The sequence below is a fragment of the Ochotona curzoniae genome, unplaced genomic scaffold, assembly GCF_017591425.1.
Source record: "Ochotona curzoniae isolate NIBS_2020 unplaced genomic scaffold, NIBS_Ocur_1.0 scaffold_2453, whole genome shotgun sequence".
NCBI classification, from domain to species: domain Eukaryota; kingdom Metazoa; phylum Chordata; class Mammalia; order Lagomorpha; family Ochotonidae; genus Ochotona; species Ochotona curzoniae.
The window spans coordinates 7,493,498-7,511,172 of NW_024467094.1; the positions used below are offsets into that span (position 1 = coordinate 7,493,498).

The 17,675-nt window shown below is 48.9% G+C and overlaps 1 protein-coding gene and 1 non-coding gene across 2 annotated transcripts in view; both read right to left on the reverse strand.

The window, feature by feature from the left end:
- Nucleotides 1-17,675, reverse strand: part of DNAH2 (dynein axonemal heavy chain 2) — a 105,488-nt gene that overhangs the window by 59,274 nt on the left and 28,539 nt on the right. Inside the window, exons 12-21 of the mRNA XM_041000538.1 lie at nucleotides 10,014-10,160; nucleotides 9,280-9,436; nucleotides 8,485-8,724; nucleotides 7,414-7,602; nucleotides 7,068-7,215; nucleotides 6,115-6,307; nucleotides 3,568-3,768; nucleotides 3,314-3,470; nucleotides 2,218-2,392; nucleotides 450-613 (exon numbers count right to left, since the gene is read on the reverse strand). Coding sequence (XP_040856472.1) covers nucleotides 450-613; nucleotides 2,218-2,392; nucleotides 3,314-3,470; nucleotides 3,568-3,768; nucleotides 6,115-6,307; nucleotides 7,068-7,215; nucleotides 7,414-7,602; nucleotides 8,485-8,724; nucleotides 9,280-9,436; nucleotides 10,014-10,160 — 1,771 coding nt within the window. The remainder of the gene's footprint in view (nucleotides 1-449; nucleotides 614-2,217; nucleotides 2,393-3,313; nucleotides 3,471-3,567; nucleotides 3,769-6,114; nucleotides 6,308-7,067; nucleotides 7,216-7,413; nucleotides 7,603-8,484; nucleotides 8,725-9,279; nucleotides 9,437-10,013; nucleotides 10,161-17,675) is intronic.
- On the reverse strand, nucleotides 4,835-4,943 carry LOC121170542. The gene has a single exon (XR_005885975.1). It is a non-coding gene; the product is annotated as a U6 spliceosomal RNA (small nuclear RNA).

A 17,675-nucleotide genomic window follows, 5' to 3' on the forward strand; every position in this document is an offset into this window, starting at 1 on the left:
GGATACTACATTATAACAGAACCTTAAAGATACTGTGCTGGGTGAAAGAGGTCAGACATAACAAGGCCACATATTCTATGGTTCCCTTTATACAAAACATCCAGCCCACATGATGTGAACAGTCAGTAACTGAGGGTGGCCATGGAAGAGGGATGGAGAGTGACTGCCCATGGCTATAGGGTCTCCTTTCAGGATAGTGACAAGTTTGGTGACTAAAAGATGATGATGGTCATAGGACATGCTGAATGTACCAAATGCCTCTGGATGCATCAGTGAAGATGGCTACTACTTTTGCTGGGTTAGTTTTACTACATTTCAAAAAACTAAGAACAGCTCTGCCTGAGCTTATCTCTTGGGTCCCAACTGTTTTCCCAGGGCCCCAGGAAACCATTCTCCCATCCCCTGCCACCCCCATGCCTGGTTCCCAGGGGGCCACTGTGGCTTATCACCTTTTCCAGGTTCTGAAGGTCTTTGGAGACGGGCTGCTCAATCTTGAAGATGCCCAGGTTGTGGCGGAGACTGTTCTCTTCTTCCCGCATGGCCATCAGTGTGGCCCGCACCTGGGCAATCTGCTCCAGGGCAGTCACGTAGCCCACATTACTGGTGAAGGGGCCTGTGGGGAGGTCAAGATGTAACAACAAAAGTGACTCAAGAATGAGAAACAAGTAGAACATGAGTGGGTGTTTGGCCTAGCAGTCAAGAAACCCACCACCTGGGATACATGCATGCAGCGCCAGAGTGCCTGGATTTGAGGCCCGGCTCTGTTCCCATTTCAACATCCTGCTAACGTGGATCCTGGGAGGCAGCAGATGATTGGCCAGCACTTATGGCCTATGTGGGAGACGGGATTGAGTTCCTGACTCCCTGCAGCATCCTGACCCAGATCTGGCTGATGTAAACACCTGGGGAGTTAAGCAGCAGCTGGGAAAATTTTTTTTAAGACTTATTTATTTTCACTTATAGGTAGATTAGATTTGTGAAGAACACTAAAGATAGAAAAAAACATCCTGTATACACTGGCTCACTTTTCAAGTGACCACAATGGTGTCAGTGAGCCCATATGAAGCCAGGAGACAGGAGCCTCTTCTGGGCCTCCCACATTGGTGCAGGGCCCCAAGGAAGTGGAGCACAGAGGACATGAACTGGCACCCATATAGGATGCCAGCACATGCAAGGTGAGGATTTAGCCACTGAACCATCACTCTGGGCCCAATCTCTTTCTGTTTTTCAAATATAAATAAATAAATGAGGAACAGATGGAATGTGGGAACCTGGCAAAGGAATACCAGAAAGGGTTGGCATTGTGGTATAATGGGCTGGGCTCTTGCCTACAACTCTGGCATCCTGAGTTGTCACCAGTTCAGGTGCCCAGGCTGCTCAACATCTGATCCATCTGGCTGCTTATGTGCCTGGAAAAGTGGCAGGAGATAGCCCAAGTTCTTGGACCATGAACCTACATGGGAAACCCAGATGAACTCCTGGCTCTTAAATGGCCTGGCCCAGCCCCAACTGTGGTTATCTTGGGAATGAACCAGCAGATGAAGCACTCTCTCTTTCTAACTCTGTCATTCAAATAACTAAAACTAATTAAAAAAAAAAAAAAAGGGGGGGGGGGCCGGTGCAATGACTCAGTGGCTAAATCCTCGACTTGCATGCACTGGGATCCCATACGGGTGCTGGTTTATATACCGGCAGCTCCACTTCCCATCCAGCTCCCTGCTTGTGGCCTGGAAAAGCAGTGGAGGACAGCCCAAAGCCTTGAGATCCTGCTCCCGTGTGAGAGATCTGGAAGAAGTTTCTGACTCCTGGTTTCAGATTAGCTCAGCTCTGGACATTGTTGCCTCCTGGGGGAGTGAACCAATGGACGGAATATCTTTTTCTCTGTCTTTCCTTCTCCCTGTAAGTCTGCCTTTCCAATAAAAATGAATAAATCATTAAAAAAAAAAAAGATCAGGAAGGAAGGAAGGAAAATGAAGGATAGGAAAGAGAGAGAAAGAGAGAGAGAAAGGAAACAAAAAATGCAGCAAGCTGGGCTTCTGCTGGCTAATATCAGTGACTGCAGATATTCTCATCATCTTTGCTCCTTGTGGCTCTCCCCCCGTTCCTGCCTGCCTCCCCCTCCCATCCTTGTTCTCACCTTCCCAGGACCTAGGGTTTGAAGACTGGGTCTCAAAACGAAAGCTAAATTAGGAGGGTGAGAGTTGGGGAAAAGAGAACCTTTGAACTCAAAGTCTTCCAGAAGGGTATGTGCTTTCTTCTTGAAATCATCCGCTGAATGAATGAGGCCGGTCTTGAACTTCTCTTTGTTTTTCTTCAGCATCTGCTCACTGTCCAGCAGAGTTTGTTGGAATGAAACCCACTCCCCATTGAGACTGTCCAGCATCTCCAGAACCTGTGGCATAAACGAGGGAAGGATGACCCACAAGCAGGAGATGTGTGGATCATTCTCACCTGTGCTAAAAGGGTGGGGACTTATGGTGTCTAAAGGCAGGGCTTTGGGGAGGAAGATCAAGTCACAACAGGGCACCAGAGTGGGGCTCTGTGCTCAAATGTTGGAAACTGTGTAAGGGAGACCACATGGACTAGCTTGTTCCCTGTTTCTCTGTTCCCCAGATTGCCATGGATCCTTTCTCTGCAAGCATTTTCCCTTCATCTCCTTCATTGGACACCAGACTGATCGTGCTGCCTGATCTGAGCCTGTGAACCTCCAGAACCGTGGGCCAAACACAGACCTTCTTCTTGAGCAGTAGCTTCTCTCGGGTATCTTAGTTCTAGCAACAAAAAGCTGACTGCAGCACCATGGACAATTTTGGGTAGGCCCAAAGACATCAATCCAAGAGAGCACTGTTTGCCCAGCGGCTCAGACGCCACATGGGATGCCCATGTCCCATATCAGAGGACCTGAGTTTGAGTCCCACCTTCACTTCCAATGCAGGTTCCTGCTCATGTGTACCCTAAGAGACACCAGGTCATTGAGGAGACCCAGGCTGAGTTCCAGGCTCCTTTCCAAGCTCTGGTTCTTATTGGCCTTTGGAGAGTGGACCAGCAAATGGAAAAGCTCTATGTGTGTCTTTCTGTCTCTTGAATAAGATGAAAATAAATAATACATTAAAATAAAAGAAACCAAGCCAAGAGTTGCTGAGCCTAAAGGAAATCCAATTGGAATTGGCTTTGGTTCTCAGTGCCTTTTCAATCTGAAAGATTCTCCCTCCTTCATGTCCCTGCTCCCCTCTCCAGCAGAACAAGGGTTCCCCACTGTCTGTGGCTGCTGAGGTGGTCCAACCCGAGTGAAGGACACGCTGCTGGTACTTACACTGTCCGGCACTGGCACCTCATACTTCTCAAGAATGGCAAACTGTTCGTGGATGGGAGGAATCTGGGCCTCCAGGTTGGGCAAGTCATGCTGTAGGGTGTCCATAAGCTGCAGACTGACCCCCAGTTCCTCCAGCGTCTGGGGTGGGCGACTGATCCTGAAGGCAGGCAGGGAGCGTGCAGGTCAGTGGCAAGCACGGTGTCCCACCTCCCACTCTGCACACTCCCATGGCACAGCCCTGCCCCAGCCCATACTTCTCTGCGTTCTCCCTCAGGTAGGTGTGCAGCTCCAGCAGGCGCCCAGCTGCCATCTCCTTGAGCAGGGTTGTGAACTTGTTCTGCCACTCATTGCAGTGCTGAACCAGTGAGAACTTGAGGTGCGAGCAATCAAGCAGCACGAACTGGATGTTGAGGACGGTCTCCTCCTTCTGGACATTATTTGCAACCTCCGTGTAGCTGTGAAGGCCCCAAGTGCCCCGTTAGGATGTGCCTCTTCTTCATGGACAGGTCCCCGACCCACCCCTACCCATATCCCTGCTGCAGCAGTTCTTGAGCATTCTACTCCCAGATATTTCCTGTCAACTCATCACAGGCACACAGTTGTGATGGTCATTTTCCCAATAACTGGTTCTAAAGATAGCATCAAATGCCTTAACTTGGTATTCAAGGCTCCAGAGTTGCATTGGGAATAGGTGTTTGGTCTATGGGTCAGGACACCTGTATCGCATACCAGAGTGCATGGGATCAAGTCCCAGCTCTGGTTCCAGAGTCCACTTCCTGGGAGGCACTGGCGATAGCTCAGGTGGTTGGGTTCTTGACACATCAGAGACCTGGTGTGAGTTCCCAGCTCCCCAGCTCAGCCCTAACTATTGCAAGTGTTTGCAGAATAAATCAGTAGATGTGAGCTTTCTATCTCGCAAGTGATAAATTTTAAAATAATAACAAATCAATAGTGTGTTAGTTGTCAAAAGCAGGGCAGAGGCTCACACTGTGCTCTTCCCAGCTCTGTAAATTCAAGAAAGTGACTTTTTCCCTTCCTTCCTTTCTTTCATTCTTTCCTTCCTTCCTTTCTTTCAAATTTAATACAGTAATTTACAAGGTAGTGTTACAAGGAGAGAGAGGGACACATAAAGACATCTTCCAACTTCTGCTTCAGTCCCAAATGGTAACAACCGCAAGAGCTGGGCCACTCCCAAAGTCAGGAGTCAGGAGCTTCCTCCAGGTCTCCCACATGAGCAGAGGGACCCAAATATGTCTGTCATCCTTTGCTGCTTTTCCAGACACATTATCAGGGAGGTGGATCAGAAGTGAAACGGCTGAGACATGAAGCAGTGCCCATCTGGGATGCCGGCATCACCGGAGGTAGCTTAGCTGTCTACACCACAATACAGGTAGGTGTTTTCTACTTTGTAAATCGCTCTGAGACTCCACTTCCCCATGCATAACACAGGGCTGCTGAAAGAATTCAGTTACCTGCCATCTATAAATCCAGCTGCAGACTGCCTTCCTTCCTTAAAGATTCATCTTTAAAGGATGACACACAAATTTGTGTGTTATCCTTGCGCAGGGGCCATGCTAATCCTCTCTGTATCGTTCCAATTTTTTAGTATATGTGCTGCTGAAGCGAGCACTAAAGATTCATTTTTATTTGAAAGGCAGAGTTACAGAGAAAGGGAGAGACGGAGATCTGAGGGGACAGACAGAGAAAGAGAGGAAGAAAGATCCTCCATCTGCTGGTTCGTTCCCCCCATGGCCACCATGGCCGGAGCTGGGCTGATCTGAAGTCAGGAGCTTATTCTGGGTCTCCCATGTGGATACAGAGACCCAAGAACTTGGATCATCCTCGACTGCTTTCCCAGGCCAAAGGCAGGGAGCTGGATGGGAAGCAGAGCAGCCAGAACACAAACTGGGGCTTATATGAGTGAGGTGCTCGCACTGCAGCCTGAGGCTTAGCCTGTTATGCACTGGCACTGTTGCCCTGTCATCCCTTCTATGCCCATGTGGCTCACTCTGTGAGGATCAGGGACTGTGTGGTGGCAAAGCAAGCTAAGCTGCCACCTGCGACACCAGCATCCCATGTGAGTGCTGTTTGAGTCCTGGTTGTTTTATTTCTGATGCATCTCCCTATTCATGTTCCTGGAAAAGCAGCAAAAGTACTCCCACCGGCCCATGGGAGACCTGGAAGAATCTCCTGGTTCCTGGCTTCAGATGAGCTCAATTCCAGCAATTGTGGGCATCTGGGGAGTGAACCAGTGGATGGAAGATCTTTCTCTCTGTCTCTCCCTCTCTCTGTATATCTGTCTTTCCAATGGAAAGAAAGAAATCTTAAAAAAAAAAATAGTGGGGGTGGGGGCCTGGCGCAGTAACCTAGTGGCTAAAATCCTTGCCTTGCACATGCCAGGATCCCATATAGATGCCAGTTCATATCCCAGCAGCCCTGCTTCCCATTTAGCTCCCTGCCTGTGGCCTGGGAGGGCAGTCAAGGACAGCCCAAAGCTTGGGACCCTGCACCCATGTGGGAGATCCAAAGGAGGGTCCTTACAGAATCCATTGTGTTCCCCAAATAGTCACCTTCCCCCTCTGATCTTGTCTGGCTCTTGCCTGCTCCCCACCCTGGAGGAATGAGAGTCCAAGGCCCTGGATCTCCTGTCCTGTAGTTGAGGACACACTTGCACCCTCCCCACCCCCCCATCTCCTCCACCACCACCACCCCGCCTCCTCCACCCCCCCTCCCGGGTCTCTGGTCTCCCCTGACTCCTCCTCCACTCCCAACACTTCCACCTCCAGCTCTACCCCCTTCACCGGGCAATGTCGGCATCAAAGGAAGAGACTGGGGGGTTGAGGCGCTGGTAGCGACGGATGAACAAGTCTTTGTTGATCTCCCAGATCTCGCGATACAAGTCCCAGGTCTTGAGGTAGCTCTGTAGCAGGCTGGCGTTGTTGTTCATGCCGCTGCTGATCTGGCCCTGAATCTTCTTAATATCTTCATCCCGCTCTGCAGAAGACCCCAAGAAAGGCACATTAGGCTCCCCCTGAGTCGCCCACTCCGGCTGCTACCCCAGACGTTCTGCACCAACAGTAGCTCCCTAGGGAGACACAGCTCCAACAACAAGAGTCTTAGAAAGCAGGGGAGCAGCAGGAGGGTGGCGTGGCACAGCATACTTGATGATCCCACAGCAGCATCCCGGCTGCTCCACTTCCCAGCCAGCTCCTTGCTAATGCACTGAGGAAAGGAGCAGCCGATGGCCTGTGGACTTGGGCCCCTGACACCCACACGGGAGGCCCTGATGGCCTTCCAGGCTCCTGGCTCCAGCCCTCGCTTTTCATGGCCATCTGAGGAGTGAAGCAGCAGATGGAAAATATCTTTCTCCTTCTTTGTCTCCTCTCTGTTACTCTGCCTCTCCAATAAATAATAAATAAATCTTTAAAAAGAGACAGAGGAGGAGGCAGAAAATGAAAGGATGGCTTTCAGTGTCTCCTTTGTGGGACCAGAAGTCTCCCCTGTCAAGACCTTGTCTTTCCTTATCTCCCACTCCAAACCCCAATCCCTGGAGTTCCCATCACCTGATCTCACCCCCTTCTCTGTCCCTGCTCCCTTCCCCCGGCTGATCTCTTGATTGTGTCTTCCAGCAGTTGTGGCGATGACTGGCTAGGCATATCTTGGTACAGCCCTGGCCTTTCCTCCCAGCTCTGCTCATTCCTAAGATTCTATTCCCACAGGTGCCTGTTGCCTTCCCCAGTGCCCACTGGCTCACCTAAGATTATATGGATGGGCTCTCGGTTAAACTTGCGCTTGATGAGGATTTCCGGGAGGTGGCGGAAGACAGAGATGGTGGAAAAGAGTTGGGTGCCAATGTCATTGACCACATTTGCCAACGTCTGCAGAGTGGGTGAGAATTCCACCTGCAGGGAACATGGCCAAGGGGGTCTCAGCACAACTCGTGTAGAAGACAAAGCTTTGCAAGAGTGAGGCAGCACCCTCAGCAACAGACCTGGGCATGGGAGACCCCCAAGGAAAAGCCAGTGCCAAGGACCAAGTTTAGGGATCAGGGGTAACTGATGAATAAAGCATGATCATTTGAAGACAAAATGGTCCCTTACCTGGGCCACACCTCCCTGCACGTCATTCTGTAAGATGACAAGGACTCGGAAGAGTGGGTTGGGAGTGGTCTTTCCATCCCCATTGATGGCCTTGGACAGTTCCAGCAGCGACCATTTCACATTCAAGCGCAGGGCATCCTCCATCATGTGGTTCAGCCGGATGGTGTAGAGCATCCACTGATGTTGGATCTGATGGTAAAGCAATGGGTCAGGGAGAGAAGGATCGCCCTTGGGGCTGTTGTGGGCTAAGGAGTTGACTAGCACTCGCCTGAGCACTACTGGCTGTGGGCTTGGGGCTAGAAGCACCTGGTCTCAGCTGTAGCCAATCTGCACTAATGAGGGTGTGGGGTAAAGCGTAAACAAGAAGTAGGTGAAAGGTCAAGAGAGAAGGCAATAAAGGGAAGCCTCTAAGAGGCTTCGGAGAGAGACTTCCACCATCCCTGTCTCTGGTCGGTGCCTCAATCCCTTAGACCCTCGCCGTATCCCACACTACTGGAGCAGTTGGCCGTAACATGGGGCCACCCAGGGGAGGTCCCCGGATGTGAAAGTCAGCCAGCAGGGATGGGGACAAGCTGGTTGGACAGAGAGGCAGCTACTGAGTCCTGAGGAAGAAGCTTGAAAGACTGAAGTTGGCTGACTCCGAGACCAGAGCAGCGTCTTCGAGAGCATATTCTGAGTAGAAATAGGGGAGCAGCACCGGGCACAGTAGCCTAATGGCTAAAGTCCTTGCCTTGCATAGTGGGGGATCCCATATGGGCAACAGTTCTAATCCAGGCAGCCCCACTTCCCATCCATCTCCCTGCTTGTAGCCTGAAAGCAGTCGAGGACGGCCCAAGCCTTGGGACCCTGCACCCATGTTGGAGACCCATAGGAGGCTCTGGGCTCCTGGCTTCATATGGCTCAGCTCCAGCCATTGTAGTCACTTAGGCAGTGAATCAACGGATGGAAGATCTTCCTCTCTGTCTCTCCTCCTCTCTTTACACCTGACTTTCCAATACAAATAAAATAAATCTTTTAAAAACATGGGACATAGAAGCCAGAGACTTATCTGAGGAGCCTGGGGCCCCCTACCTCCGGGCCATCATTCTTGAAGACTTCATAGGAGTTGGTCAAGATGTCCACCACATCCTGGTGCAGGCTCATCAGCTTCTGCTGCACGGCTGCCCGGTGATCTCTCTGGTCCTCCTCAAATTCCAGGTCCCTGTACACGCGTTTGCCGGTAATGCGTACCAACAGCGTCTCCGATATCTCCTGGGCCCGCCAGCCGATGGTCAGAGTGGATGCCTTAAACTCATTCACGATCATCTGTACCTGGAGTCAGACCGCACCCATGGCAGAGCTTCAGCTTGGGAGTGACCCAGGGCCTAACTTCACTCTCCCACCTGGCCTCCAGCTGCGGCTGCTAACATTCAGAGATATCCCTCCCCACGCAGCCGGTCTTGAGGTACACAGCAGGTTAGGCCACCCACTTGCAAAAATGGCATACCATATCAGAGTGCCTATCCAAGTGCTGGCTCCTTCCACTTCCAATTCAGCTTCCTGCTAATATGGCTGGGAAGCAGCAGGTGCCAGCTGGACTTGAGTAAAGGAGTTCTTGGTCCTTGGCATCAGCCTGGCCCAGCCCTGGTTATTGTGACCATTCGGGAAGTGAACCAGCAAATGGGTGCTCGCTCTCACTCTGTAACTCTACCTTTCAAATGAATGAATGAATAATAATAATAATAATAAAGCCCTCCCCAAGTAGATGATATATTTTATACTACTCCCAGATCTCCCTACCATCACCCAGGATGCAGATATTAATTAATCACTCCTGCCCAAGCCATTCCGCCAAGCCCCACAGATGCTCCCGCTCTGGCGGCTCACCTTGCTGGCGTGGATGCGGCACTCTGTGATGAAGAAGGCACTGGCCCCCTTCAAGGCCCAGTGCAGTTTCTTGAGTCCAGGGTGAATCTTCTTATCCAGGAATCGGATCCGCTCTTTGAATAGGGCCTGCTCATCTGGGGACAGCATGGCAATAATCCTGTCCAGAAGAGAGGGCACATGGCAGGTGGGGACAAGCCCTGGAGGTCACTCCTCCGGGCCAGCAAACGTAGAGGAGAACTCTCAAAGTTCCTACTCCTAGCCTGTGGCTGATCCAAAACAGCTTTCTGTGGTGACAGAATCTTATAACCACATGTGTTGTCTAATGTGACAGCCACTGGAACTCTCACAATGAGTAACCACTTATAAAACCATATTTTAAACTTTCATTAATTTTTTAAAGATTATTTTAATTTGAAAAGTTCGTGTGAGCAAGAAGAAAATCAGAGAGAGAGAGAGATTTCTTCATCTACTGGTTTACTACTCAAACGGCTGCAACAGGCAGAGCTGAGCTGATCTGAAAGCAGGAGTCAGGAGCTTCTCCCAGGTCTCTCACGTGGGTGCAGGGGTCTAAGGCAACTAGAAGACAAACTCCATAGTATAGGAATCATTATACATACATAAGCAGCATGAGGGAGGCCCTAACCTGGAAACTGGGGTCCCCCGAGGGAATACAAGAAGGAAAAGGACAGGAACTGTAGGGAGGCCAGGAGGAGGCCAGGAAGAGCTGTCCCCACCTGTTGTAGTCCCGGGCCACCAGGAGCAGATTTTCCCGCAGGATCCGCAGGTCCTCTGCCCGCTCGGCCACGTTCATCACATAGTGCGGAGTCTCGAACAGCAGCCGCTCCCAGTAGTCGATCTCCGCAAAAAGAATCAACAAGGACCTTGTAGAGGAAGAAAAGCCGAGCAACTGAGAGGACTTGCTGGGGTGGAGGATACAGGGGAGCGGTCTGCGGAGCCAGGGACGGTCTGGGAAACTCAGAAAGGAGTGAGCACCTGCTGGGGGGTGGAGGGGCGGGGAAGGTGGAGAAGGCAGACAGGACACAGTCAACTTTTCCTCCCCTTTCCCCCCCAAAACCATCACGACGGCGGTGAGGGGTCTTGTGCGTGCTGGAGGCTGAGCTCACAAGCATGAGGAGGCAATAGCTGCAGGTGGGAAGGTGAGAAACAGGGACCTTAAGCTGGAGATCCCAGACCTTGGTCTCTGTCTCCACACACGGCCCACTCCTAGTAAGACTCGTATCTGTCACCAACATCCTCCGACACAGAGCACCCGTGGGACACCAACAAGATGCTGGGGAGCAGGTGTTTCGCTTGGTGATTGATTAGGCTGCCTGAGTCCTACACTGGAGTGCCTGGGTTCAATTCCAAGGTCTGGCTCCCAGCTCCAGTTTGCTGGAGGAGCAGTGGTGATGGTTCCCCACCCCCATGCAGGAAACCTATGCCTGATTCCCAGCTCCTGGCTTGAGCCCTGGCCACTGCAGACATTTAGGGTGTGAACCTGAGAAAAAAACCTCTGGCTCTGTTTCTCTTGTGCCTGTCAAATAAATCTTTTAAATTGGAAAAAAAAAAGGGGGGGGGCAGCACGATAGCGTAATGGTTAAGGCTCTCACCTTGAATGCGCCGGGATCCCATATGGGTGCTGGTTCTAATCCCAGCAGCTCCACTTCCCAACCAGCTCCCTGCCTGTGACCTGGGAAAGCAGTCGAGGACGGCCCAAAGCCTTGGGCCCCTGCAACCACGTAGGAGACCTGGAAAGAAGTTCCTGGCTCCTGGCCTTGGATCGGCGCAGTACTGGCCATTGCACTCACTTGGGGAGTGAATCATTGGACAGAAGATCTTGCTCTCTGTCTCTCCTCCTCTCTGTATATCTGACTTTCCAGTAAAAAAATAAATCTTAAAAAAAAAAAAAGGAATGGAACCAGCACTTAAGCATGGTGGGTAAAACTGCTGCCTGCAATGCCAGCATCCCATATAGGTGCCAGTTTACATCCCAGTTGTTCCACTTCTGATTTAGCTCCATGCTAATGGCTTGGGGAAAGCAGCAGAAGGTGGCCTAAGTACTTGGGTCCCTGCCACCCACACAGAGACAAGATGAAGCTCCTAGCTCCCGTGTTCAACCAGGCCCAGTCATGGCTGTTCTGCCCATCTGGGGAGTGAAGCAGCAGATGGAAGATTTCTCCACTCTTCCCCCACTCCCCCATAACTCTGCTTTTGAAAACTAAGTGCGTTTTTAATAAACAAATAGTTTTTAAAAGGCATAAGATAAAGTTGACAAAAATCTCTCAGAAACAGGAGGAAAAGACAGATGGAAAACCAAAACCTGATATAAAAAAAAAAAAAACAGAAAATACCTCATAATGAATAATTTTATATTGATTATAAACTGAAATAATATTTTGGGACTGGAGCTGTGGTTTATTAGTTAAAGCCACCTTCCGCAGTGCTGGCATTTCATTGGAATGCCAATCAAAATCTTGGTTGCAGGCCTGGCGTGATGGCTCAGTGGCTAAATCCTTGCCTTGCATTCACTGAGATCCTATACCGGTGCTGGTTTATGTTCTGGGTTGATCTGTTTCCCCTCCAACTACCTGATTTTGGCCTGGGAAAGCAGCAGAGGATGGCCCAAAGCCGTGGGACCCTGCACCCCCAGAGGAGACACAGAAGAAGCTCCTCATTTCGGATCGGCTCAGCTCCGGCCATTGAGAACACTTGGGGAGTGAACGAGCAGACGGAAGATTTTCTCTATGTCTCTCTTCTCCGCAAATTGGCCTTTCAATTAGAATAAATTAATCTTTTTAAAAATATCTACAAGAATATAGGCTGGAGCAGGTGAAAGTTGGGAGTTGGAAAGTCGATCTGAGTCTCCCGTAAAGGGGGTCAAGGACCCCAGTCACTTGAATCATCTTTTCTCTCCCCAGGGTCTGCATTAGGAAGCAGCTGGCGTCAGCAGCCCAGGTTGAAGTCCTGACTCCATTTCCAAGTCTAGCTGATAGCTGGCGTTCATCCTGGGAGGCAGCAGATGATGGCTCAAGCACTTGCGCCCCCGCCACTCCTACAGGAGACCCAGAAGGAGTTCCGGGCTCTGGCTTCGGCCCCACTCATCTCTTCCTGTTGTTTGTGGGCATTTGGGGCAAGGCGAGGATTTAGCCACTAGTTTGTTGCACTGGGAACTCTGGTAGGCATCTGGGGAGTGAAACCACAGGATGGGACCTTTCTCCTCATTTATTTATTTATTTAGACAGAAAATATATTGAGTCTTATGCCACAGGAAGTTAAGTCTTTGCCTGCAATTTTAGCATCCATATTAGAGCACCAGTTCGAGTGCTGTTTTCTCTGCTTCCAATCTAACTCCCTACTAAGGCAATTAGAAAGGCAGTGGAGGGGCCCGGTGCAGTAGTCTAGTGGCTAAATTCTTGCCTTGCACGTGCTGGGATTCCATATGAGCGCCAGTTTATATCCTCACTACTCTACTTTCCATCCAGCTCCCTGCTCGTGGCCTGGGGAAGCAGTGGAGGACAGCCTTGCAACCTTGCATCCACGTGGAAGACCTGGAAGAAATTCCTGGCTCCTGGCTGCTGGTTTCAGATCAGCTTAGCTCCGGCCATTGTGGCTAGTTGGGGAGTAAACCAGTAAACGGAAGATCTTTCTCTGTCTCTCCTTCTCTCTGTAAATCTGACTTTCCAATGAAAGGTAAATAAATCGAAAAAAAGAAAAAAAGAAAAAGAAAGAAAGAAAGGTAGTAGAGGACCCAGTACTTACGTCCCTGCCCCCACCCACATGGAAGACCCGGATGGAGTTCTTGGCTTCAGATGGACCCAGGCCCATCTGTTTTGGTCATTCGGGGAGTAAATCAGCAGATGGAAAATTCTTTCTTTAAACAAGTAAATAAAACAATCTTGGGGGAGGAGGGGAGGGAAAAATATGATGAGCAGATTTATCTCTTTGTCCCATTATCCCATGATCTTTAAATGATTTTACTTATTAATTTGAAAGTTAGAGAGACAGAGATCGACTATCCACGGGTTCCCTTCCCAAAATGTCCACCAAAGCCAGGACTGGAGCAGGTCAAAAAACCAAAAGCTGAAAATTCAATCCAAGTTTCTCCTATGGGTGGCAGGACCCAAGCATTCAAGCTACCATCCATTGCCTCGCAGGGCATGGATTACCAGGAATCTAAGGAAAGAAGCAGAACCAGGCCTCAACACAGGGCCAACACATGATCCAACAGCCCCAGTCAGCAATTTAACCACTTCACTAAATGCCAGCCCTTGTGGATTTTTTTTTTAAGCTGTGTCCAAGTGCCTCCTAAACATCTCTCCCTTGCTCATCCCTCAGGGGCTTGAAATTCAATGTACGTCTGGGCAAAGTTTAGAAATTGCGCTATCTCCAAGGCAAATGTAGCTCCAGCATGGTGATAAGCAGCAATGGCTCCTGGAGCCACAAGCCAGTGTGGCCATATGGGAAGGTAGGTCCATGTGGCTGTATTTTCTGTCTTTTTCAGAGAAATTACAACGTGGATGTTTTTATAAGATCTGCTAACTTTTAAGTGCTAGCCATTCAATTCAATGAAAATATCATTAATGGGGTGGAAGGGCAGAGCTGGACTGCTGGCAATGTTCCATCTGTCCTTGTCCCTGACTAGATTAGAAGGGTAGTTAAACTGAACATACAAGTTTCAAGTGTGTCTCTGAGAGCACATGTTTCAGAGTAAGCATTTTTCAAAGGAAAAAAGATTAAATAATGAGATTTGTGAAAGAGGCTGAGTAAAAAGAAACTAATATAAAAACTCAAAAGTTCTCCAATATAAAATCTTTAGACAGTTAGACATTATCTTGAAGCAAAAGAGACCAAGGACAATTAAAACAATAAAAATAAAATACCAGAAATTATATGTGTGTGTGTATGTGTGTGTGTGTGTGTGTGTGTGTGTGTGTGTGTGTGGAAAAATGACATATGGGCAAAAAGTAGGACTTAAATAAATTGAAAGAAAAAAATGCTATTCTTGGAAAGAATCAAAATCATAAAGATGTGCCTTCTTCTAAAGTTAACCTACAAATTTAAAACCCTCTGTAACTATAAAAATAGAAATAGGACTATTTTGGGAACCAAAAGAGATTGCTTCTAAAACTCTTATGGGATATAAATATTAAAAATAGCCAGGAATGCTAGAAGGAAAAGAGGAATGAGGACAATAATTAAGATATTTTGAGGAGCAGGCCCTGTGGAACAGCAGTGAAGAGGTCACTTGGGGAGCTTGCACCCCAGCTTGGAGAGCCTGGGGTTAGCTTCTGGCTACCGCACAGCCTGGGGGACAGCAAGTAGCATTGCAGGTGTACACTGGAGAGCCTGGCTCCGGCCTGGCCCTACCCTCGCTGTTGCATGCATTTGGGAAGTCAATCAGGGGATGGAAGATTCTCTCTCCTCTCTCTCTTCTCTCTCTCTGTGATCCTCTGTTACTCTGCCTTTCATAAAAATAAATTCAATAAAACTTTCTTTTTTTAAAAGAACAGCTGGTTCCTACATATGAATAGATACAGATATTGGAACAGAATCTCGAATAGACACAAATATACTTGGGATTTGTTATTATAAAGATAGCAGTTCAATAGATGAGATTGACAGGCTAGCCATCTGGGGAAAAGAATACAAAGCTCACGCTGAAGCTGAACCTCTCTCCTTCTACCAAAATCTGAATCAACGATCTACATGTAAAGAGTGAAAAAAAAATCAGAGGAAAACAGAAAGTGTTATAAAAAAATATCTTGAAGGCAGGTGGTGGTCAGCTAATGGCTAAGATGCCCAGGCCCCCACGTCAAAGGGCCTGGATTCCGCTCCTGGCTGGGCCTTCTAACTGCAGCTGCCTGCTAGTGCCCACCCTGGCTTCAAGCAACTGGGTTCTGCTGCCCATGTGAGAGATCCATACCGCAGCCTCAGCGCCTGTCTGTGGCTTGGGCCCAGTCCCTGCTGTTCTGGGCATTTGGACAGAGAACCAGCACTTGGGAGTTTGCTGTTTCTCTCTCTCAAAAATAAATAAAATCACTTGATTTTTTAAAAATCTGGGTCTTCCTCCCACCTCCAGGAACTAGAAATCACAAAGGATAAAAGGTCCCCATAATCTAAAAATATCTTAATGAAGCTTTGCATCCTAAATATTACTGAAGAGCAATCTGAAAAAAAAAAAAATTCTTTTTAGATTAGCCTGTTCTTTTGTTCCTTTTATTCATCTGTTTATATGAAAACAGGGGACAGCAAGATTCATTCGCCAAATGCCTGGAACCCGCAACAGCCCAAGATGGGCCAGACCAAAGCCGGGAGCCACGAGTTCCATCCAGGTCTCCCCTGTGGGTGGCAGGGATCCACGCATTTAGACCATCTCCCACTGCCTTCCCAGGAAGATGGATTATAAAGCAGGACAGTTCCAGGAATGGAACTGGCACTCCAGTATGGGATGTGGAAGTTGCAATGGGTGGCTTAACCCTACTGGCACCACAATACCTGTTCCTATTTTTGTAAAATAATTTGTAATTTCTCCCCACAACTGTTACTCAGCCAGGGGAGGTAGGGAAAGTGAGGTCAGGTAAGTGGAGCGGGAACAGCCCAGAATGAACTGAGTCAGCAGAAACAGCAGTGGATGAAGGGGAAAGAGGGTCTCCTCGCCCACCCTGGCGAGACCCCACTCTGCTAGGTGCCATGTGATTTTAGCCCAGGAGCCTTGGAGCCGGGGCACAAGACAACATCTGGAAGATGTTTATGTTAAGTGCAATCTGTAAAGCTGGCCTGGCCATAAAAAGTGATAAAAGCCCATGTGGGGCGGGTGGCGGGGGTGGGGGCGAGGTAAAGCAACAAAACCCTTTGTGGCATCAAACAGATGCTGTTTGGGACTGGAAGGCTCCCAGCACTGGGAGAAAGTCACATACTTCAGAGACCATTAGGACACTGGGGAAAGTGCAGGTATTCCCAGATCTCACCTGGAACTGAGGCACAAGATCAAACCTGATCGAGTTTCATGTGTACTCTCCGGGAGAGTTACTAAGTTCTGGATGCTGATCCCATCTTGGCTTTGTTTCCCAGACCTTGAGAAAATCCTTAGCCTGCGATCCTATTCCTTCCCATTCCCCATTCCCGACTTAGTGGATTGAGGCGGATTTATCTTACAACCACAGAATGGAAAGCATCTTGTTAGGCATCCCTCAGGGAACCATTATCAGAGAAAGGACAGGAACAGGTACTTCTGGGCTCTGGAAGATGGGCCTAGCTATTGTTTGGGTTTTAGATAAACCCAGGCCATAAAGACCTGGCCCAAAATTGCCTTCTCTAGCTCTGCTATGAAGATTATGCAAAGTGGATTCCAGACAGGCTCAGTGGACCAGCTGCTCTCCCATACGGATGCTAAGTGGACAAATTTCAGGCAAGCACACACAGCTGCAGGAGGGCAGCGGATGGCGAAGGAGGAGCAAGCCTCGGGGAAATTCTCCAGGAGAGAAAACTCCAAAACTTTCTGGAAATTGCACCACAGCTCACACCACAGTCCATCAATAATGAGCTGGCTGATTAAATCCCATCACAGCCATACTGTGGAAAGGTAAAAGCCATGCAAAAAAAAATTAGTCCTATATATAGAGAATAAAAAAACCTCCACACACACTGTGAATACTTTAAAAAAAAAAAAAAGCAAACTATAGAATGGGTATTGTGGAGCAGCTGGTTAAACCACTGCTTGGAACACCAACATCCCATCTCAGAGTTATTGGGTTCGGATCCTGCCTTGACATCCCATCAGCCTTCTGACGGGCGCACATCCTGGGAGGCAGCAAAGGGTGGCTCAAATATTTGAGTCCCTGCCATCGCACACAGGAGACCAGATGGAGTTTCTGGCTTCTGGTTTTGGCCCGGCCCAGCCCTGGCTGCTGTGGACTCTTAGGGAGTGAAATCGCACATGGAAGATTTCTCTGCCTCAATCTCTTGTCTCTCTGCCTTTCAAATCAAATAAAAATAAACCTTTTTTTTTTTCAAAGCAAGCTGTAAAAATACTGTTCACACGTGATCCTGTTCTATGTGTGTGGTATCTATCTTTAATTATACGGCTACCTCTAGGGATTGGACTGTGTACTGAGTTTTCACTTTTTGGCTTTACATATTTTATTTCTACATCAATCCTTTTTTTTCCCCCCCAAACACTGAGCACATACTTCTTCAGTAATTTAAAAACACTGAACTATGGGTTTTTAGTCGAGCAGTTAAGATGCCCACCCCGGAAATGAAATAATCTGGAGCCAAGCCCCACTCTGGATCCTGCCTCCAGCCTGCTGTTAAGGTGTATCCTGAGAGGTAGTAGTGATGGCTCAGGGGTTCGGGACTCCCACCCACCCACCCACCTGGGAGACACACAGGTGCAG